The sequence below is a fragment of the Gracilinanus agilis genome, chromosome 4, assembly GCF_016433145.1.
Source record: "Gracilinanus agilis isolate LMUSP501 chromosome 4, AgileGrace, whole genome shotgun sequence".
Taxonomy (NCBI): Eukaryota; Metazoa; Chordata; class Mammalia; order Didelphimorphia; family Didelphidae; genus Gracilinanus; species Gracilinanus agilis.
This window is the reverse complement of record NC_058133.1, coordinates 459,504,060-459,527,241: the sequence shown is the minus strand read 5'-3', so window position 1 is coordinate 459,527,241 and position 23,182 is coordinate 459,504,060. Positions and strand designations below refer to the sequence as shown.

At 46.9% G+C, this 23,182-nt stretch overlaps 1 protein-coding gene across 1 annotated transcript; it reads right to left on the bottom strand.

Annotated features, from left to right (window-relative positions):
• Positions 1–4,569: 4,569 nt before the first annotated feature.
• CSF1 (colony stimulating factor 1) lies at positions 4,570–22,785 on the bottom strand. The gene is made up of 9 exons (XM_044675511.1): positions 22,747–22,785; positions 17,672–17,794; positions 14,182–14,244; positions 12,992–13,381; positions 12,194–12,341; positions 9,733–10,754; positions 7,131–7,183; positions 6,655–6,713; positions 4,570–4,695 (listed from the first exon to the last, which is right to left on the bottom strand). Exons 1-8 carry the CDS (start codon positions 22,783–22,785, stop codon positions 6,668–6,670), a joined length of 1,884 nt encoding a protein of 627 aa, XP_044531446.1. The 3' UTR covers positions 4,570–4,695; positions 6,655–6,667.
• Between the last annotated feature and the right edge of the window lie 397 nt (positions 22,786–23,182).

Genomic DNA, 23,182 nt, shown 5'->3' with positions numbered 1-23,182 from the left:
TTTTTTTTTTTTTTTGCACAGTGTATATTTAAAAGAAAACAAATATATTTTTCTATGTGTTCAAAGTTTTCACTGTAAATAGATATTTGCCTAAAGTCAACAACGAAAATGCACAGGTCAGAAGAATGAGGCCCAGGGAGACGTCTCCTTGTAACAGACCCGCTCTGCCCTCACAGCCAACCCTCTCCTCAGAGCTTCCTACTTGGACAGAGATATGGCCACCCCAGCCGATGAAGTCGGACTCTGGCGTAGTCCTGGACCCCAACTAGGAGGTAGGGAATGCAGTCCCCTTTGCCCTATGGGCCTGGGGCTTAAAGAATGAATAACACAGCATGAATGGGGTGAAAGGACATTGGAGGTTCCCACTTGACAAGGGTAAGGAAGACTAGCAAAATGACAAGACAGGATGTAAGTCAGGCAGTTGTAGGAGCAGGGAATAAAGAGAATAGAAGAAAGCATAATCATCAACACTTCCCCTACCCACATATCACTTCTCCAACATATAATGACTTTATACCCGCCTCCTACATGGCAGTAGAGAAAGGCAGCAGTTTCTCCCCTTCTTTTACAGATGAAAAAACTGAGGCTCCAAGCCACTAAGCCAGTGGTAGAATTTCAGAGCTAGTTCCAAGCTGGGTTCAAATCTGGCCTCAACCTCTTCTTAGTTGTGTGACCTTGGGCAAGTCAGTTAACCCCAAACCCTTGCCATTCTTCTGTCTTAGAATTGATAGAAGGTAAGGGTTTTTTTTTAAAGGTACCAAGGTAAGCCCTCTTCCCTGACTTTGGGGAATGAGGAGCTAGCTGGACTAGACCTGGGGAGGAAGAGATGGGTGGACCAGAAGAGCAGAGCCAAACTTGAAAGGAGAATGAATAAAGATGAGCAGCAAACCTAAGAATCAGGAGAAAGCAGAGATTGTAGGAAGGAATAGAAAACAAGACGGGCTAAGAAGAGAGTTAATAAGGGGGTACTTGAAAAAGGGAAGAAGAAAGTGAGTTTGAGAATCTCATCACACTGAGATTATTAAAGAGAGAAAATCTAATCAGTCAGAAGGCCTGTTCTTCTGTTCTCCCAACAGGGAGAATGGTCAAAAGGGAGAACAGGGCTTGGGGGGGGGGGGACAAAAGGGGATCAGGAGGGCCAGGGGGATGGGGGATGGGGGCAGGGAATTGGGGAATGGGAGACCAGTTCAGGGACAGGCAATTTAGCAAGACAGCTCCAACCCCAACCTCCATAGATATACACATAGATTCAAAGACATAGGTTTCATCATGGTTCCCTCCACTCAAACCATTTTAAAAAATAATTCTATCTTCCTTTTTTTTTTGGAATGTCAAAGTGTGAGACACATAAGCCTTCCATCAGGAAGACTCAGCTTATAGCAAGTAGACGGATGGGCATCTTTTATTCTCTCCCCGGGAAGCCAGAATCCACAGGAGCCAGCCCATGGAACTGATGTTGTTTGGATACCAAAATGTCGTAGTGGAAGGAAAGTTTGGGGAATCCCTTCATCATCCTGGGGCCAGCTCAGGAGCTTCATGAGCACAGGAGGTGAGGGAACACATTTAGACAGGGAAAGGGGAATAACAGATGCTTCTTATGGGAAGAGATCATGACACTATATGGAGAAGATTCAACATTCACAGTGCAAAAGCTTCCTTCATCAGAGGGCTGGTTCTTCCTACCCTGCTCTTCCAGGCAGCTCTAGGACCCAGCTAACAAACAGTTGTGAGGAAAGATGGGAGCAGAGCCCAGGGTATGGTGGGAGTGGGTGGGGACCCAGTGATTGCTGTTCCTTTTTTCCTACACATATCTTGGCTGGTGTCAGGATTTAAGAAATAGGGCTTTCCAGAAGCTGATTCCCAGAAGAGCCCTGACTCAAAGGGGCAGAGAACTATCCTGGGATATGGGCCCCAAGTTGTCACTCAGAGGGAGCTGCGAGTACTGGTTTGGAGGAAGGGTATTGAGATCTCCCCAGCTGTTTGTGTAGACCAGTGGCAGAGTGTAGGCGTCTCCTCCTTCCATCTTGATGGCTGCACCCCTTTATGGGAAATGAAGCCTAAGCTTCACTGCCCTGGGAGCCTTGAGGCACTTCTTCCTCTTGGGACATGCTCCATCTTGCTGAGAAGCCTGGATTTCTTGATGCTTCATAAATATGATGGGAGCACGTTTCCCTGAAAAACTCTTGTTCTGGCAGCAATGAGGAACTCCAGCCCAGGCTCCCCTAACAACACTCACATAAAGGCTGTTTCCCACCCAACAGCCCTCTTTTCCCTTGGTCCAGGCTCAGATTTTGGAAGGGGCTGAGGGATGGGAAAGGGCTGAAGATCAATCTTCCACCCCAGGCTGCCCCGTGGGTCAGTCTCTGAGGGCAGAAGGCTCTGAGCATGCCTTTGCTGGCACTCCCTGAAGCATGGATGCTGGCCTCCAGGGCCAAAACAATAATAATAATAATAAATATCTGTCGCTTCTTGTGCATCCTCCTACCCTCTCTCAGTCAATAAAGAGTAAGAGGACAGAGAACAAGTGGTAGAGGGCTTTTCACCCTCGCCTGCTCCTGTCCTGTCCAGTCCAGGCCGGGGAGGCCTCCGTGGTGGGCGGGCTGAGATCCTGGGAGAACGAGCTTGGGGGGGGTGTCTGGAAGCCCCCATGGCTTCTCCTCCCATGGAGGGACTGTCCTGTGGGCCCAGCTACAGGGGAGAGAAAAAAGGCTGGTCAGCATGGAGGGAGGTATAGAAAGAAGAAGGGGTCTCTAGGGACACCAGTGGAAGGAGAATAAGGGGTGGTGTGGGGATGGGGGTTGCGTTCCTGTGGCACATTAATGGCTATTGCAGGAAAGAACCTCCTTCCACTCCCTCCCTCCCCCTCCAAGTCACCCTGGTCACCACAAAGGGCCCAGATTCTTTGGCAGGAGCCCAGACCACTGCCGATTTCCCAGAATGGCCTCATCTCCTGTCTCCACCAAAGAAACCAGGGCCCAGAGGAGACAAGGGAAAGGCAACAGACAGGCCCTGGCAGTGGCTCTGGCCACAGGAGACAAAAAGAGGCCATGGGGGAGGGTCAGTTGTCAGTCAGACAGGAGCTTCTTCCAATGGGCCTACTCCTAGCCTAGGGAAAGGGCAAGTTGAGTTACCATTATCTCTGCTACTAGATTCCTGCCTTTCCTTGTTTCTCTTACTAAATGTTCTCCCTGGGAGAGAAAAGAGAAGGATACTTTCCACTCCTTCCCTCAGACATCTATCATCTTAGAAAGTGTCATCTTTGAACATAAAGGAATGCAGGGATTATGTCCATAGAAAGAAGACCATGGCTTTGGATAGAAAAGTCCAGCAGGCGTGCCAAAACAGGGAAACTCTCATTTTCCCATCTGGAATTGGAACCCAGAGGTCAAAGCCTCCCTGAGGTTGGAGGGTTTTGGCACTTGCCTCCCTTCCGCCCCCATGTCATCCGTGACCTCCCCACCCTGCCAACCCTCCTTGTCCAATAGCTAAGCCCAGCATTCTCAAGAGCACTCTGTTCCCAGAGCAGAAATCCCCTGGATTCTGACCAAAAGTTTGACTTTAGACCCAGCTTGTAGCCTCACCCTCAAACTGGTCTCAGGCTTTCGGCTGACAGAGCCCTTAGGAAGGGAAGTTTTCTGAAGAGGGAGAGCTGGGACCACGGTGTCTGCCCATCCCCTCTCCATTCCCTTTAGGGGCTGGGGGGCCGGACTAGAAACCACACATTGGAAAAGAGCCAGACTAAGGTCAGGCCAAGACGCCAACACTGCTGGGGGTCTAGGAGGGAGGAGAACCGATGGGTAAGTCCCACTTCCTCATGCCCCAGACTCTAGGTCGCTTATGGTTGGAATGCTTTGAGAATAAGAAGCAGACTGTGCATGGAGATAAAGCAGTCATGTTGGGGCTAGCACTGAGTGTCCCTGAGGATGCTGGCAACAGTCCCAGGAATTACCTGAGGGAGAGATTCACTTGCCTAGGGGTTTGGCTGGGGCTCCCATTTTGTCCTCCACCCCACCCCAAGTTTTATCTTGAGTCTATAGGGATGGAATCTTGTGAGTGACAGCTATGAGAAAAGGCAGCACTGGAGGACGGGATATGGAAGGGGCAAATTGGTGAACCAAGGGAATAAGAAGGTTTAAAGGGCTCTTTAAGCAGGGTTTAGGGGGAGGTTCTGAGCAATATTATCCACTAAAGATATTTGCCCATTATTCTTCAGTCTTCTTATTACTACCACTTGGGTGCTGGGGAGGGGAAGGAATGGGAAAGGAGAACCATGGAAACCCATAGTTTTACCATAGACACTGGCACATGTACCACTGTCTAGTCTTACTCCCAATGGCTTTGAACATTTGCCATGATTCTAAAGTCCCTGTTGCTATTCCCTTGGTCTGTGCATACTTGAATATTGACATGGGCACATGAGCCAGTAGCATCAAAGGGTGCCCCCACAGTCAATAAGTCAATGAATCAGTCATAGAATCATAGGACTTTAAGGCTGAGTGGAATCATCTAATCTGACCTCCTCATTTTACAGATGAGGAAACCGAGGCCCATAGAGGTTAAGTGACTTGACCTAGGTCAGTCAGTCAATAACATTTATTGAATGTTCACTAAGTTTAGAATCCTGTACTAGGCACTTGGGTTAGAAAGTACAAAAACCAGAGGCAACAGAAGCTCTGCTCTCAAGGAGCTTACAATCTATTTAAAGAGAGAGAAAAATATTACATATAGAATATCCATTACAAGACATTTACAAAATAACATCCAAATGAGAGCAAGCTGATACAGTATTAACTGAATACATAAGTTCTGAGGGAATGTAGAATTAAGGAACAATTAGTGTCAGTGGGCTCAATTGGGGATGTTTTCTTGGGGCAGGGGAGTTTTGAATATGGTTTGGAAGGAGGTAAGAGACACAGATTGGTAGTATAAAAGGAATCCATGTAGAAAGAATAAAGCCAAGACTTTATCAAAGACTTGGATGAAGACATGATTGCATGCTGTTCAAATCTGAGAATAGCACAGAGCTGAGAGGAAGAGTTAACAGAAAGGATTATAGAATCAAAACTCAATACTTATGCTAACAGTTTGGAGCTTTATGCTGAAACTAATGAGATGAAACTGATTAGAGAGAAATGTAAAGTTCAGTAGTTAGGCTAAAAAAATCAATGAACCAAATATAGGATGTGGGAAGCCTATCTTAACAATAGTTCTTATGAAAAAAAGCCTGAAGGTTTTATTTGACCAGTCATCCAGATTGAGCCAACAGTGTGGCATAGCTTACTTAAAAAGTTAAGATTTAGAGGCTGCAAAGTAGCTCAGTGGATATCGATCCAGATCTGGAGACTGGAGTCCTGGGTCCAAAACTGGCCTTAGGCACTTCCTAGCTATGTCTGGGAAAGTCACTTAATTCCAGTTCCCTATCCTTTACTGCCTTTCTGTCTTGGAACTGATACTTGTATCAATTCTAAGATAGGAGTTGAGGGATTAAAAAAAAAAAGCTAAGATTTTTCTTAATGTGGTCTAATTGGAAACATAATATTCAGATCCAGAAAAATAATAGTCCTACTCTATTTTGAGATAGTCAGACCACATCTGTGAAGTTCTGGGTGCCACATTTTAAGTTGCACATTGACTATGTCCAGAGAAGGATAGCCAAGACGGTGAAGGAAACCAAATCAAACTTGAAATATTTGAGAAAACGGACAATATTTAGCACAGGGAGGAGCATTTAGCATTTAGGTGGAAGAGGAGAAATCCATGAAAGGCTTATCATTTAGAAAACAATAAATTTATTCATTACTACTTTAAAGGGGCAGAGTTAGAATGAAAAGATAAGAAATTACAGGGAGGTAGGGTCTGCCTTAATATAAGAAGGAGACTTTCTTTTAAACTTTATAATAATTACAGCTGTTCAACAATGGAATGGTCAGCCTTGAAAAGTACTGAGCTCCCGGTCACTGGAAGTATTCAAGGAGAGACTGCATGACCATCTGTCAAGGGTGTTGCAGAAAGGATTCCTGCATTGGAAGGGAGATTGGACTATATGTGGCCTAGAAGGTCCTTTCCAGCTTTAAGATGCCATGATTATGATTATTATGCTATATAAAGCATGAAGTTGGGAATGAGCAAATTGGATGTGGGCAGTGATGAGCATATTAGATTAGCTGGTGTGGAGGAATCTTGTAGGGTGGTAGGGAGGGAGAAATGAAGTCAGTGATATATATAGATATCGATATGGGAAAGGAGGGGCAGCCAAAGATTTCCTCCAGGGGGCAATATGAAGCTATTAGAGACTTCTAAGCAGAGTAAAGACATGACAGAAGCAATCCTCGAGGAACGTTATTTTAGCTGCTATTTGGATTTCAGGGATTAGGGAATGGCATATGGGACTGTCAGCCAAAAGAACAAAGAGAAATGCAAGAGGCGATAAGGATGGGGCCTAAAAAGATGGCCATAGGAAAAGAAAAGATTTAAGACATTGCAAAGAAAGAATCACCAGAAAATGGTGATAGACTGGAACAAGAAGAGGGGAGACAAAGGAAAGTCAAGAATGTGGGGAAAGGATTGGGGTGCCACTGATAATGAATAGTGTGTGAGTGATCGTATGGGGAGAGGGGCGGCGAGGATAGGATGAACTCAAAGCCAGGTCCTCACCTCATTACGACCTCTACACTGGCAACTCCACCTGTCTGTCCTCTTCCTGATTCAGGGGGCTTCTGGCAGAAGAAAAAGATGGGATGAAATTTCAGCACTGGCAGGGGGACAGAGGATGCAACTGAACATACCACTCCGATCAGCATCATTAGATTCAGAGGACCCAGGGATATTGGACATCCCTAGAGACAGTCTGCAAAAAAAGATGTAGGTTCCTGGCCAACAGGCTACAGCTATTTGGGAAGAGGCCATAGGATGCTTTCCTTCTCTTCTCTCCCACCCCAATATACAAACCATCTCACATTATTGAATGGGAACCACTGGAGTGAATCCCCTGAATAAAATAGGATTCAAGATAAGGAGTTCTACTTGAAATCTAGAGAAAGCAGAGCCAGGCAGAGCCCAACCTCCCCCATACTGTGTACCTGGAGCTATTCTAAGCAGCTGATCCAAGTTACAGAAACCTCCAAACTCACCTGATCTCTGGTTGCTCCAATGGCGTTTCTGCCGGCTGTAGCTCATGGCGATTCTGGGAAAGGGAAATAATAGGCTTAGTTTAGGATAGAGAACAAGGACAAACTAAGGGAAAGAGAATCCAGCACCCCGCCCCACCCATCTTCTAATTCAAAGATATTTTACCCCAATTACATAATAATTGTAATTGTAATAATCCCCCAATGTAATAATAATTTTCAACATGTTTTCCAAAATTGTAAGATCCAAACCTCCTCCCTCCCTCCCTTCCTTCTTTCCCCCCACTAGGAGATGGTGAGCAATTTGATCTGGGCCATACATGTATTATCATGCAAAACGTTCCAAAACTTGCATTTTCTTCAATGTTTTAAGAGCACACTCGTACAAAACAAAACCCCAAAATAAAGCCGTAAATACATTGATATGAAAAATAGTCTGCTCTGATCTGCATCCATTCAGCTCCAACAGTTCTTTCTCTGGACCCACCCATCTTCTAAGAGAACTGAATGGAGGACTCCCAAGTTTCCTCATATCATCTATCCAGCACACATCCATCTGTACAAGCCTTACACATTCAAGAATTCTCCGCCCCAGACTGGTGCTATCCCCACCAGACTCCTCTTGAACAAGGACCTCAAAGGTTTGGTCAGAACTCCAACCCTAACTACCTAGTCCCTAATATTGCCTACCTGCAAGAGGAGAGTTCAGAAGCTGGGCAGATGGATAGTCCCACAGTATTCTTTATCCTCTCATTCTCTGACCCCAGTTTTGGGCTTCCCATCCTGCTTTGTAACACCCTCCCCAATTTCTGTTCTATGCTGGTCCCCATACAAGGGATCCCAAATCCAATTCTCATGCTCCCTCTCTCTTAGAAATATCTCCTTTTTAGTTCTGGTTCCTTCTTTACTGCCCAGGCATCAGTATGCCTGGATCATCTTAGCCCCATTCATTCTTTCTAGCTCCCCATCTATGTCATACCAATCTTGCAAAACCTTTCAGATGAGCTGCCTAGTCAGTGTCCCTCATTTGGGTAACTTGGTGATATGGTGGATAATGTTGAACCTAGAGTCAGGAAGACCTGGGTTCATATTTAGCCTCACAAGCTGTGACTCTGAGAAGTCACTTAAAACTCTGTCTCAGTTTCCTCATCTGTAAAATGGGGATTATAACAGCACCAAATGAGAATAAAATGAGATAATATTTATACAGTGCTGGGGGCAGCTGGGTAGCTCAGTGGATTGAGAGTCAGGCCTAGAGACCGGAGGTCCTAGGTTCAAACCCGGCCTCAGCCACTTCCCAGCTGTGTGACCCTGGGCAGGTCACTTGACCCCCATTGCCCACCCTTACCAATCTTCCACCTATGAGACAATACACCGAAGTACAAGGGCTAAAATAAAAATAAATAAATAAATAAATAAATAAATAAAAAAATATTTATACAGTGCTTTGCAAACCTTAAAGGACTATCGATATAGATATTATATATTTATTATTATACCTTACTAAGTACATTGTTATATATCATACTCATAAATTATATTTATAATAATATATCACACATAAATACTATATTTATAATATATTACTAAATATATTATTATACATTTACTATTATTATTATCCAGATTCTTCTTCTATCCTTCCACAAAGATTGTACCCACCAAGATTTCTTCTTCTTTTTTTTTTTAGCCCTTGCCTTCTGTCTTAAAAACAATACTTTGTATTGGTTCCAAGGTAGAAGAATGGTAAAAGCTAGGCAATGGGGGTTAAGTGACTTGTCTGGGATCACACAACTAGGAAGTGTTTGAGGCCAGATTTGAACACAGAAACTCTCATCTCTAGACCTAGTTCTCAATTCATTGAGACACCCAGCTGCCCCTCAAAATTCCTAGTAATCTTCTCTCATTTAAACCCAACTGCTTCTTCTTTGTCTTCATTGTTATCAAGTTTCCTGCTACCTCTGAGTCTCCTAACTTCCCACTTATCCTGACATTTGGAGTAACTTTTTTTTTTCAGAACTCTTTCCCTCTCTCTGCTATATGCACTTGTCTTCTCCATTAGAATGTAAGCTTCCTGCAAGCAGGGGTAGTTTCATTCTTGGTATTCCTTGAACTTAAAATAGTATCTGGCATACATTGGTGCCTAATAAATGTTTGTTGATTTAGCAATCTAGTTACTCCTTAGATTTCTTCTCTTCTTACCCCTAATGTCACTTTTAATTTCTAAACCTATGAAACTATGGATATACTATCTTATCCTGTTCTCCCTTTCAAAATGATCTCCTTGGTTTCAGTTCCATATTCTAGGGAAGCCCATCAATTCTTAAATTCAATTCCAAGATTACTTCTCTCTTACTCTGTCCAATTCCTTTTCTCTTAGTGTCCAAAGAACCCTAGCACAGCCCCTAAGACACCCCCCAAACCCCATTCTTAGCCTAGAACCTGATCTTAGCCACAACCCAAATTCCTATTCTAATACTGATCTTAATTTAACTCCAATCCAGGTTTTGATTCCAAATTAAACACCAATGGCAAATCTAATATTGAATCAAATTCAAACAGGTAGCCCAACCTCTCCCTCCCAAACTGCCCTTCTCTCTCTTACCCACTGCCTCTGTCTGTAGAACAGGAGGCCGCCCACTGCTATTAGGACCAGGAGGATGCTGGATCCCAGTACATAGGAGACATAACCCTGGGACTGAAGGACAGGGCTTCCCACATTCTGCCTCTTGAGGCCTGTGTCAGTCAAAGGAAGCGAGTTAAAGGGCTTGGGGGCCCGGCCTGGGCCCTGGTCTCTCTCCAAACCTTGGCCTCCTCTTCCTCCTTCCAGCTCGGCAGTGCTCCTCCGGACCCTAGTTCTTTTCTTGCCCTCCAGCTCCTCTTGGGGTGGGGGACTGCCCCAGGGGAAACCAGGCTGAGCGGGAAGGCTGGAGATGCCCTGGGTTTCCTCAGAGTGCAGCGGCTGGGTAGTGGGTGAGCCCAGGCCCTGGATGCCTCCATCCATCTCCTCTGATGAATAATCTCTGGCCTGGCCAGCCAGTGGCTTACTGCCCTCATCCTGTAGGTGGTCATTCCTCACTTGGGCCAGCAGTCCCTGTGCAAGAACAGGCGTCGAGGGAGTGGCGAGAAGCTCATCTGGATCTGCAGTCCCTGTCTGGATAGGTCCCCCTCCCAACAGGAAAAGGGGAGCCTCTGTTTCTCGAGACCCAGGGCTGACATCACCTGAGGCGTCATCCCCTATTGCTGAGTCAGTGTCGAGTGCAGAGTTGAGAAAGCCTTTCATCCTAGGGGAATCGGACAAGTCAGGGGGAGACTTGTTGCTCCCAGGCTCCATCTCAGATCCCACCAGGGACTGGGAAGCAGAGAGCGTGCCCGCAGTCTCCATTGACTCCACGCTTCCACAGGTGCTCCGGGGGACTCGGCGCCTGGCACTGCCCTGGGCTGTTGTTTGAGGTGGCAGGTCACTGGGCTGGAAGGGATTGCCCTCTGTCCCCTCAGAGTCTCCCCAGGCCAAGTCGGCCACTGGGGCTGTGGAGGGAGAGAGGGAGCTATGGGGGACAGAGGCCAGCTTACTGCTAGGGGTGGTTCTGGGGGACAGGCAGTTGCAATCAGGCTTGGTCACCACATCTGAAAGAACCACAGGGAGAAAAGGGGAGAGAGAGAGAGGGAGGGAGGGGGGAGAGGAGATAGAGTCACCAGCCTATAGCACAGCTTTCCCAAAGGGTGCCAAGAAAGGGAGAATGAAGCTGGGGGGTCCCCTCACCACCCCCCTACTCAGCATCTAGGTTACTGAGAAGGGAAAAGGGAAGAGGACACCGACTGGACGTGCCCCATCCAGAAACAGAGATGGAAACGGTTATGTCCAGTTACCAGAGAGCAAGGGAAGCAGGCTTTGGAGGAGGCAGATAAGAGAGCGAGAAGGCTAGCCGGTTAAGGGGCAGGGAGGGTTGCAGCCACCCTGAGATTCTAGGTGCCACAGCACAGATGGAAGGCAGCCAGGTGAGGGAGGCTGAGAAATGGTCTCCAAGCCAAGCACTTCGCCTCCGAGCCCAGAGTTCTGCATGCATACTAGAGAGCTGGGAGGTGGGCTCACGGGACACCCAGGGGGCAACACGAGAGGAGAGAAAAGAAAGAGAGAGAGATTGGCTGGCCAGTCTGGAGGAAGGGATAAGCCAGAGCTTAAGTGAGAAAGCCTGAGGGCCAGGCCTGCTGGAGCAATGTGATATATGTGCTTAGCCATCCCCAGGTAGCGTGAGGCCTTGGCCACTCCTAGGAAGGGGCCCTAGAACCTGGCGGAGAAGTAGGGGTCGTCTCTGACAGAGACCAGAGAGGCGCTGGCTGAGACAGGGGACGAGGACAGGCGTGGCAAGCCGGCACGCATGACACTGGGACGTGGAGACGAGGACACACAGGGCACACGTATGCTGGGCGTAGGGGCCGGAGTTCAAAGTGAAACTCTCTCCTCATCCTGATCTCTCCCTAGGGCTGACACTTTGGGGAGGTTGAGGAAAGGCTTCCCTAGGTAGGAGTGGGGTGGAAGCCTTCCAGGGTCATATACATCCCTGGGAATTTCCAGCAGGGCTCCCTGGATAAGGACTTTGATTCTGGGGAACTACTCTCAACTGAATTTATTCCAGGCACCTCTAGCCATGGCCCATGCAAAGCTTCTGTGCACTCGAAGGTGCCCAGATGAGCCCCCTGACCCCTCCACACTTGGGCCTCAAAATCCCAACTCCCTAGGCCCTTCAGATCCGTAGATGCATAGACAAGCAAGCAAATGGGCTTGTGTGCACAGACTAGAAAGCACATTTGGTTGTTAATGCCCATGAGCACATAGCCCCCTCCCCACACACACGCATACATATTCATGGAAACAGCTATGCACACACATGAGCTCAGGCAGAATCACTGCCCCAGGGCTAGCTAAGTCATCCAAGTACTGCTCTGCCCTGCACCCCCTTGGGGATCCCTAACCCCCTCAACCCTCTGAGGTCCTTCTATTGTCTTCCACGAACCATCCCTCACCTCCCATCCCTCTCCTGCGGCATCCCCCAGACCTCTCTTACCTGAGCTGACACATTTGTCAAAGTCTTTCGTGCAATCTTGGTCAAATTTGTGCCAGTCCTCTGCAAGGAGCCTCTTGGTTTCTACAAAGACATGTTGAATCTTTTCCAGTATCTTGACAGGGGTGTTATTGAAAGTCTTAACACAGGTCTGGAGGGAGAAAGGAAAAGAATACCTTGATGAGAGAGTTGTACAGAGGTCCTCGCCTTCCCCTTTTGTCCCAGTTTGCCCATCTCTGTCACTCCTGGGAGTGAGGTGGGACCATTAACTGGAAGAGGGAAATAACCCCCACTGGTTGTCCAGGCTGGAACTTCCGTGTCAGGGGAGATGGATGGAGGCATCCCCACCCACCCTATAGTTGCATGCTGAGGAGTCCCAGGTCTTCAGCAAACTCCCTGCCCAACTGCCCAACAGGAGAAAGTGGAGGGAAGAGAAACAGAGGGGCCAGAGGAACACTACTCAGCTGGAAGGAGGAAGAGGAGGCCAAGGACTGAAGATGGCTGAGGGCCCAGGCCAGGGACGCACTCATTTCCCTCTGTTTTTTTCCCCCTTTAATTTCCTCATACCTCTCCCAGTATCCTTCAGCCACACTATTGGTGAAGGAAGAAAGCATGGTTCTGGCATGGGATTGGTGGGTGTTGGGAAGGAACATGGGGGGCAGGGAAACCAAGAAGTATCTGCCCCAAAAGTTTTAACACCCTCACTCCCAAAAAGCATGGTCCCCGTGTTAGACATCAGTCTAACTTGAGTTCAGAGAAGATCCCTAACATTTCTCAAGGAGGCCAAGAACTGAGATGGACCTGGATGCCAGAGAAGGATCTCTTTCTACTGGAAATGGCCTGCTCTGGCAGATCTGTCCCAAGCCTTCTTCTCTTGTTCGTGCATTCCATTTTACCTTCCCCAATTCTAGGCCTTCTCCCTTCCCCTTCTTTCCTCCCCCTGGCTTGGGCTACTTGGTGGCAGAGTGAAGGGGATGAGAACAGGGGTGGCACGGGACAGGTTGAAGCTCCAACCTCATCTCTCTTCTCATGCTTCCTGTTGACACACTCATCATCCCTGAGTCTCAGGTAGAGCTCATGCAGCTGTTTGGAGGTCTTGCCATTGTGAGAATTGTCCTTAAAACGAATGATTTCATAAAAAATGTCCTGGATCAGGGGAAACGCCTTCTTAAGGTAACAGATGGAATCGTTCTGAAAAACATGAGCTTGAAAATTGTTTCCAGGGCCAACAGAGCCCCAAACCCAATCCCCTTCTCTCCCATCCTATGTCTCTCTCTCCCTCATTCTCTTTCTCTTTCTCTATCTCTCCCTCTGTTCCCCAACTTGCTTTCCTTCTGTCTCCCCACTCTATGGCTCTCTATTTCTCTCCCTCCTCCCTTTCTCCCCTTCTCCATCTCTCCCTCTTTCTTTCTCTCACTCTTAAACCCCTTTCTCCTTTGTTTTTCTCTATTGCTCTGATTTCTCCCATTCCCTCTCTTTCCCCTTTCTCTTCTTCTGCCTCTTTCAAGCTCCTTCCCTTATAATTTGCTTCTTCCACCTCCCTCCTATCCTTCTCCCTCTCTCCCCTCTCTCTTCCCCCCCTTTTTTAAACTAGGCCCATACACCAAAAAGGGATCAGGACCAAAGAAAATCAGCCTCTAGATGGATTCCCATTTATCTCCTTCAGACCTCAGAGCCTCAAGAATTCCTCAGTTCTTAAATCCTTTTCTGATTTTAGTTCTCTAGGCTTAGGTGAAATAGTTCTCTGGAACCAATAAGAACCCCATTTCATTGCCTGTCCTCTAATGACCTGAATTTGTTTCTTTTCTAGTATCTGAGGAGGTGAAGGAACAGCAGGGGGCTGATGCCCTGGAGCCTGGGGGATGTGCCAAGCCTGCTGAGGGGAAGGGAAGAACAGCCTGCTCTAAGCCCCTCTGTTATGCTGGGGAGAGGGTCATGATGGAGAGCTCCTCACAAGCTTGCAGCAGGCTGAGCCAACAGTTGTCACTCACCAGCTGGTCCTGGTCTGCAAACTTATAGGTGATGTCGCAGGACGTTTCCATCTGGCTGTCAATCTAAAAGAGATGGACCCAGCAAATGAGATCTCCATCTGTTCCCTGGATAACTGGAGGAGGTCCAGAGCAAAACTCCTGAAAGCAGGAGGGTAGAATGCAAAGAGCACTGGATCCCTTCAAGGCTCAGTCCAAGTGCCATCTGTAGCCAGAGGCAAGTTCTGTTTCCCCCAGTTGGCAGTGACCCCTCCCCAATTATTTTATACTTTGCCCTTCTTTGATCACATATGACATTCTATCTTTAATCTAAATGTTTCTGCATGGGCTGTACCCTTCGCCAGGAATGCATTCCCTTTTCATTTCTTTCTCTTAGAATCCCAAGGTTCCTCTGAAATGCATCTTAAACAGCACCTCTTCCCCATGGCCTTCCCAGACCCTACCCCTCCCCTCTCTCTCACCCCCAACTTCTGGTTCCTTCCCTCTAAATTGCCTTGTGCTTATTTTATTTTATTTTGAAAACCTTACTTTCTAAGTTTGGATTCTAAAAGGAGCAGTAAGGATTAGGCAGCTGGGGTTCAGTGACTTTCTTTTTCTTTTCTTCTTTCTTTCTCTCTCTCCCTTCCTTCCTTCCTTCCTTCCTTCCTTCCTTCCTTCCTTCCTTCCTCTTTCATTCCATCTTTCTTTCTGCCTTTATAACAACTCCAAGACAGAAAGATAAGACTAGGCAAATGAGATTAAGTGGCTTTCCCAAGGTCACACAGCTAGAGAGTGTCTGAGGTCACATTTGAACCTAGGTCCTCCCAACTCCAGACCTGGTTCTCTATCCACTGTGTTACCTACTTGTCCCTTCTTATGCTTGCTTCATAGATATTAATTTGTTTATATTGTGTGCATGGGCTCTCCCTGTATAGACTATAAGCCTCTTGGGGAAAGGGATTCTTCTGTTTTTATCTTTACTGGCTGTGTAACCTTAATGAGAGAGAGAGAGAGAGAGAGAATCCCTAGGGGGAAGAATAGACTAGATTACTTTGCAGGTTCCTTCTAGCTTTTTAAAATCCTACACATACATTTTAGTGTTTCTAAGGGTAAGGAAAAAGGAGATGGAAAGAGGAGGAGACCATCTTATCTGGGAAAAGAGAAGTGAAGGGAAAAGGTACACAGTCTTCAATTGGGACTAGTCATCAATATGTGGGGTTCCAAAAGGAGAAAGAACAGGACACTGGTGAAACAAAGACACTAAAACCCAGGGGAGAGAGGCCCTGGTCCTTTGGGGATCTGGATTTAGAAGCTTAAGGGTTATTGTAAGGAAAGAAGGAAATTGGGGTATTTCTCTGCCTTCTTCTCCCTGCAATAGGATTTCCTCTTGAAGAAGCTAGCACCAACCTAGCACGGAAACTTCACTGAGAACAACTATGTAGATCAGTAGATTCAGCGCCAGGCCTGGAGTCAGGGGGACCTGGGTTCAAATCTGGTCTTAGACACTTCCTAGCTGTGTGACCCTGTATGATCACTAAACCCCATTTACTTCACCATTGCCTTCCTGTTTTGGAGAAGGAAGGAAGGAAGGAAGGAAGGAAGGAAGGAAGGAAGGAAGGGAGAGAGAGAAAGAAAGAAAGAAGGAAAGGAAGGAAGGGAAGGAAAGAAAGAAGTTCACTGAAAGTAGGGAAGGACCCAATGGGAAAATGTAATCAGGAGGGAGTTTGTGGGGAACTCAGGTCCAAAGAGTCTGGATTGTTGCCCCAGCCCTATGGAAGCCTAATATGGCCACTGGGACAGCATGAGCCTTGGCTATACAACATCTGGCTTTGCTAATTCTTTCTCATCATCTATTGGTTGGACAAGATGATTTCTGAAGGTCCTTTAAATCCTGAGAATCATTGATTCTTTCTAGAGAGGTAGGAGAAGACCTTGGATCATAGAGGGCATCTGGTCCCTAAAACCCAAAGGAAGAATTGTGGAGTGGATGATCCTGGGATCATCATGGAAGGGAGAAAGAGGGGAAGGAACTTTAGAAATTATCTCATTCAAACCCCTTGCATTAGAGATGGAGAAACTGAGGCCCAAAGAGGTTAAGATCCTTGGCCACAGTTACAGATAGTAAGCAAGAAAGTCAAGATTTGAACTCACCTCCTTTCACTCTAGATCTGGTGCTGGTTCCACTACAACAAACAAATTCCTCTAGAAATATGAATGGAGAGCGTTCTTTCCTCCTAACATCCATATCACATCCCTCTCTTCCTTTCATCACAGATCAAAATTATGTCTTCTAGGGTAAGGATGCCAGCACCAGGTCAGCTATACATTTGGATCCATCTTAGTGGGCAATATTTGCATGCACTAGTCAGTGTGGAGCTAATTATCCCCTTGGTATCTTCGATGAAGTTCCCTCCTAGAAGACATCCTGCCAGAAATGTTTGCTGAAGTCCTGGAGTTACCTTCCTGGACAATCATTAACTAAAGCAATGGCAAAGGTCAGGAAATCCCCTCAATGCTGTGCACAAAGGTAGAGGGAGTCAGAAGAGCTCAGGGTTTCTTTTTCCCTGCTGATCCTCTGCATAGTCAGAGGAAAGTCAAGGAACACAAATAATTGATTTTTTTTTAACCCTTACCTTCTGTCTTAGCATTTCTTTTTTTTTTTTTAATCCTTGCCTTCCATTTTAGAATCAATATTGTGTCTTGGTTCCAAGGTAGAAGAGTGGCAAGAGTTAGGCAATGGGGGTTAAGTGACTTACCTAGGGTCTCACAGCTAGGAAATAGCTGAGGCCAGATTTGAACCCAGGTCCTCCTGACTCCAAGTCTGGCTCTCTATCCACTGAGCCACCTAGCTGCCCTAATAACTGGCATTTTAAAGTTATAACTAGAACTTTTTGCAACATGGCCAAGGATCTCAAACTTAGTCCTCTCTTAGTCAGTAAGTTTTGGGGTAGGGACCAAGAAAATAAGCTGTAGGGGGAGACAGATGCCAGGAATGATGAAGATTAAGAAGGATGAGACAGGGCAACTTGAGGGAGATAACTACCTATTTTAACTAGTTATTGGCAATAACTAGACACTGTGTTCTGTTGTTTCTACAGACAGTATGATAGATGAATGCTGTCAGTATTCTCTAAATTTGGAGCCCTGGGACAAAGGCCAGTATGCCCTCCACCCAAGTTATAGCTCAAGAATTTGGGCCTTTACATACGGCTGGATTCTCTTCTCCCAATTCTTCCATTTGTCCATCTATCACCTTCATACTCTGTGCCCCAAACCTACCTAAACCTCAAGATATACAGACCTCCTGTGATGCAGTTCCCTCTTCTCCCTTCCCTTAAGATGTGGGGCAGTGGGGAAGATGGGGAAGATCTTGTTTTCCCTATCTCTGCCTCTCTAGAGCTCTTATTCCTTTGGTCCTCTCCCCCAAACCTTTCATCCTACAGTTATACCAATTTCCTGAGGGAATGAGTGAAGGAGGTTGGAGTGGAGGGTGAGAACATGGGCATACACTCACCAGGTCCTGCAGGATCTTTATGTGATCATCCCCAATAAGACGGTTACAAGTTTCTGGGCCATGAGTAGGAAAGCTCCAGACCACTAGGAGACAAGCCAGCAGAAGACAAGATCCCAGCCATGTCTGAAATAGAGAAGGCCAGCAGAGATTCAAGAAGAGCTCCTCAGTCCTTCCCAGGAGCTAAGACCAGAGGTCTTCTCCCCAGCCATGACTCTTGGGTCAATCTGCCCCCTGTTCCTTAGTAACCCCTGTAATATTTTTTCTTCCTTATTGACAATCATCTTGATTCTGACAATTGTATGATCAGTTTTGTGCTCCCCTCTCCCAAAATAGTTGGTTCCAACAAATCCAAATTTCTCCTTGCCTTTGTAGCCTCATTGTACATATCCCTATCATATGTGTCCCCCTCCCTTAACTAAAGATCATTAAAGTTGTCCAGATTAGCCCAGGTGCTGCTTAATTCCATAGTGTTCTACCAAAGACAATGCATGCCCATCTTTTTTTCCCTATTACATTAAAAGCTCTTTAAAAACAATGTCTCACCTTTATTTTGTTCTCAAAACTCTTGGAATAGATCTAAGTATTTTGTGGCCTCAGTAACTGAGTGATGTTCTGCGTCCCCCTCCCCCAGACCCAGGTTCTCAGACTCCACCTTCTAACCTGAGGAGTCAGGAATATTTTCCCATACCAAATCTCCTCTCCTTTTCTCTGCTTTGCCCATTCCAGCCTAGCCTCTGGCTCTTCCCCTGGAAAATATTGTTGTCCAGACTTAGTTTCATTGTGGAGTCAGTCTTCTTGCCAGAGACCCCCAGGGCAATGGGTGTGCCATCAAACCCAACCCAACAAATTAATCACAACCAGAGTGCCAGGCTCCTTGGCCCATTCTTTAGTTGACATCTATCATACGGAGCTTCCTTTCCTGTCAGCCTGGCTCTTATCACTCCTGGATTCCTCCCTAGCATACTCCCTGAGGGTTCTCACCTGCCCTACCATTCCATCCTCTAAAGATGCTCAGTGGGAGTTGGGCAAGAAAAGAAAAAACTTCTGGCCTCCTTCTCCTCCCAGGTTTCCCATCTCTCTGGATCTCTGGCATCTTCTTACCCTACCTCTCCTCCTTCCTCAGGTTCTATTTTCTCTAAGTAGGGGTGGGGGGGGGTACACAAAGGCTTTCCATGCGTTCTATGGTATGCCTTTCTGAGAACTAGTAAGCTGACCACTAGTATGTTCCATCCCCCAAGAAATATAAAATATTGGAATTAGACATAGAATTCTCCTAGAACTCAAGGACCAATCTCATTTTCTTTCCTCACCTACTATGTATATAGCACAGTGCAGATGTTAAAGGGATACAAGAAATGTATAGAGCTTGAGGGGAGAAGAGATGAACAGAGAACCAAAAGCCAGGCTCAGAGGAAAAAAATAAAGCCTGAGGAAGTGAAGATGGAAAGGAGCTGAAACAGGAGAAGAGAAGTGGTGAGAGAAGGGATAAAGACGATAGAGGGAAAGAAAGAAGTGACTGGAGATGAAACAGTGAAAAATGAAAGCAGAGCTAAAGAAAAGAGGAAGCAAAGAAGGGAAAGGAGAATGGAAGAAAGCAATAGAGCTTATAGCTGATAATAGCAGCTAGCATTTATATAGTCTTTAAAGTTTGCAAAATACTTTACATAAGTTATCTCATTTAATCCTTTCAACAGCTCTATGGAGGGGGCAAAATTTAAATGACATGAAATGACTAGAAACAGAAAAATTATAGAGAATTATGTAAAACATGGCAAAAGTCTCTCGATAGATAGATAGATAGATAGATAGATAGATAGATAGATAGATAGATAGATAGATAGATAGATAGATAGATAGTGCAATGTGTGCTATGGTCATCTAGGGAAGAAAGTGTAGAATGCAGTGGAATGAACAAGAAGGCTTCATGGAGGAAAAGGGACCTGACTTGGTAGGATTCAGAGTTGAAGAGGTAATGATGAGATCATGGCATGTCTAAAGATTCAGGTGTTGAAGATAATCCAAGGACAGGTCTCACTAAAAGAGGGTTACCCTTTGGAAAGAGGGCAATTACTTGGTATATGGAGATGCCATGGACAGGCATTTGGGATGGGGCCACATGGCTTACAGGCAATGCCATCTCTAGCCCTTACTACCTATGTGACTTTAGGCAAGTCTCTTTACCTCTCTGGGCATGGAAAATAGGGAGATTGCTTACCTGTTGGCCTCTGAGTTCTTTTCAAATTCTAAATTTATGAACCAATGGATCAGGAACAAAGTAGGGTTCAGAGACTGATCCAGCAAATCTCCTTTTATGCCTCTCATTCAGATTTTGGAATCAGCATCTTGGATCTGGTATTCTGAAACCTTGGGGCTCACTTTAGTAAGACCATAAGCAGAAAGCATGGCCAATGTGTCACATTAAGGACAAATCAACTAGGGGACAGAGGATCAACCGAAGCTATGATGTTTCCGACACTGTAGCTCAGTAAAGGTTAAAGTAAGACTGGAAGGAAGGAGTGTTATTGGATATATTTCTATTCCAAACTTGAGAATACCAAGGGAAGGACCTGATATGGAAAGATTCAAGATATTGATGGTGGATAAGGTGATCAGAACTGTCCCTTGAAAAATCTGTGATATTAAAGCAAAGACACTGCTGACCGCCAACCTCCACTCCCAGAACTCTAAAGCTATCCTATCTCCCAGAAAATATGTAGGATCATAGATTTAAGACTAGAAGGGACCTCAGAGGTCATTAAGTCCAACTCCCTCATTTTTACGGTGATGAAGCCAGGGCCCAGAGAAATGGTTTGATTGGGGTCTTATAGCTAGTCTCTGAGATGAATTTTGAACTCAGATCTTCCTGAATCTGAGACCTAAGCTCTATCCACCTCACAATACTCCCTCTGTGATATGCTCTGTTCCCCCTAACAGGCCAGACACTCAACCTTCCCAGGATTATTTGCACTTTACATGAGGACCACAGGGAGAAGGCAACACAACTCAGTAGAATGAACTGCTTCTAATAAAGTTTCATGCAATCGAACCGGGGGAGGGGTGTGCATCGAATTGAATGGAGCATTCCCTATACTTATAAATAACCAAGTATCACTTATCTGCCAAGGCTGGCCCTGAGGGTGGCTGTGATTTTGTTGACAAAGCCAACAGTGAAAGTATATGAATAAGCCTCAGGGATTCTTTATCCTCCAGCATTTGTCCATCAGGAAAATGTGAATGGGCACCTAAGGGTTAACTTTTGCTTGCATCTGGCCAGCTCTCTTCCCTCTCCCCTCCCAACCTCCCTTGCTCAGAAAGGAGTCTGCTACAGGCAGGGCTAGTGGCTGAGATAGCTATATCCCTACCCACCCTTTTAGAACCGCAACTTACAATTCAGCTGAGGCCAAAGGGGAAAGAAGCCTGCAGCCCATCCTCTTTCAATCTCTCTTCTCAAAATCTCTGACCTTCTAGCCTTCGTTTAGTTTCTTTCTTCTCATTCCCCCTTGCCTTAATTCCATTTCCCTTCTTTGCTTCTCTGCATGCCATCCCACTTCCAGTTCCTTCCTCTCCTTTCCCCGCTGTTACCGCACACCCCCTTTCTCTCCCTCACTTCTTTCAATCTCAGCCCCGTCTTTCCATCTCTTCCCCCTTCAGTCCTTGTTTTCTCTCGATGTTAGTTCTGTATCAGGCTTTCTCCTGTTTATAATCGGATCTTCCTTGTTGTTCTTTTCCCCTCTGGTTCTCTCCTTGGGCACCCCCTTTGTGTTCTGACCACTCCATCAGAGTAAAAGGGTGGAGGGGGTGAGAGAGAGTTTTCTCACAAGCCACCAAGAACCCATATACATTTATGCATCCCAATGATCCCATCTGTTAGAAGAAGCCGGGGAGCCCTTCCTTCCGTCTCATTCCTGGGATACTGTTCTGCCAGTGCACAGCTTGTGGGTGGGGGGGGGGGGGGGGGGATGCTTCAGCTGTCTGGTTAAGAGTACCAGAATCAATCTCTCTCTCTCTCTCTCTCTCTCTCTCTCTCTCTCTCTCTCTCTCTTTCTCTCTCTCTCTCTCTCATCCCTAAACTGCGCCCACTTTAGTCCTCTTTGCCTTAGGCTACAACCTAACTGTAGCAACATTTATTTCCACTCTATCCAGTCACTGCCAGATCTAATCAATGAGAAGGGGGCTAAATTGTCCCACGAAAAAATTTCTATTCCCTCAGAGTGTTAGCAGTGGGGCAAGCTTTCGGGGCTACAATGAGACCCCAAACTCCCTCGAGCTAGCCAGCTACTTAGAGACATGCCCCTGCTTGCCCGTCCGAAGTTCTCTGCCTAAGATCTCCTCTATTTGCTACAGCAGTCAGGTTGCTTGGCACGGACCTGGGCATCCATCCTGGGATCAAGGAAGCACTTTTTTTTTTTTTTCTGCTGATCAAAAGCCCGCTCCAGCTGCAAGCACCGTGGCCTTCCACCCCTGCACCGCTTCTAACGGTCTGACTTCTTTAGCACTAACTTATGATAACCAGGCAGGAAGCCAGATAAAATAGAAGGATCTGAGCTTCGAACTCCAACCACCCCATCTCATCTGCAGCATTGGGATGGGTCTGGGGCAGAGTCCAAACCGCGCGGAGGGGATCCAAGCCCTAAGCCATAGCTCTGTCTCACGCATTGCCCTGGCGCCACGATCTTACTCTCAGGAAAATGGGAAGAACAGCATCTTTAGGGTGCACACTACCCCGGGCAGCTCCCAGCACCTCTTGGATTCGGCATAAACTTTAAATCCCCCCTGAAGCTAACTGATCTGCAGGCAGCAGCGTTATCCAGCAAATGATAGTGGCTGGAGGGCTTGGAGGTGAAGGAGGAGACCGTAAAGGGTCTCCTAAAGCAGCGCAGCGCAGCGCCTAAGTTCCCTAGCAGTGACTGGCCAGAATCAGAGAAAAGCACGAAAAAGCAAAGGGAGAGAGAAGGGGAAAGGGGCGGAGGGAAGGAGGGAGATGGTAGGCAAGACAGAGCGCCGTGGAGCCTTGAGCCAGGAGGCAACTCTACTGCCTGGGGCTCTCGGGAGAGGCGCGCGGAGCGGGAGCTTACCGTGAATGGGCAGCTCCCGCCCGCGCCGCGCAGGGTCATCAGGCCGGCTGTCTCCGGGGCCCGAGTCGGAGCGAGCGGAGCCTTGCCGAGCCGCTCCAAGAGCCCTCCTCTGTGGCCGACGGCGGGGCGCAGGGGGTAGGTTCCACGCAGCCTCTCTGTGGGACGGGGAGAGGAATAATCCAGTGGCGACTCTCGGCTCGGCTCTGAGGGGCCGGGGGCCAGCGGAGACCCGAGTCCAACTTTCCCTTTCTGCAGCTGAGCTGAGCTGAGCGCCACTGGCCCAGGCGGGCTCGGCCTTTTAAGGCGGCCTCTCCGAGCATGTGCTTTATGGGAAATCACCTTGGAAGCAGGCCAGTTAGTCAGACAGCAAGGCATAGGCGCACACAGTCACACACGCCTACCCTCCCCCTCTCCCCCCTTCCTCCCCTTCCCCCTC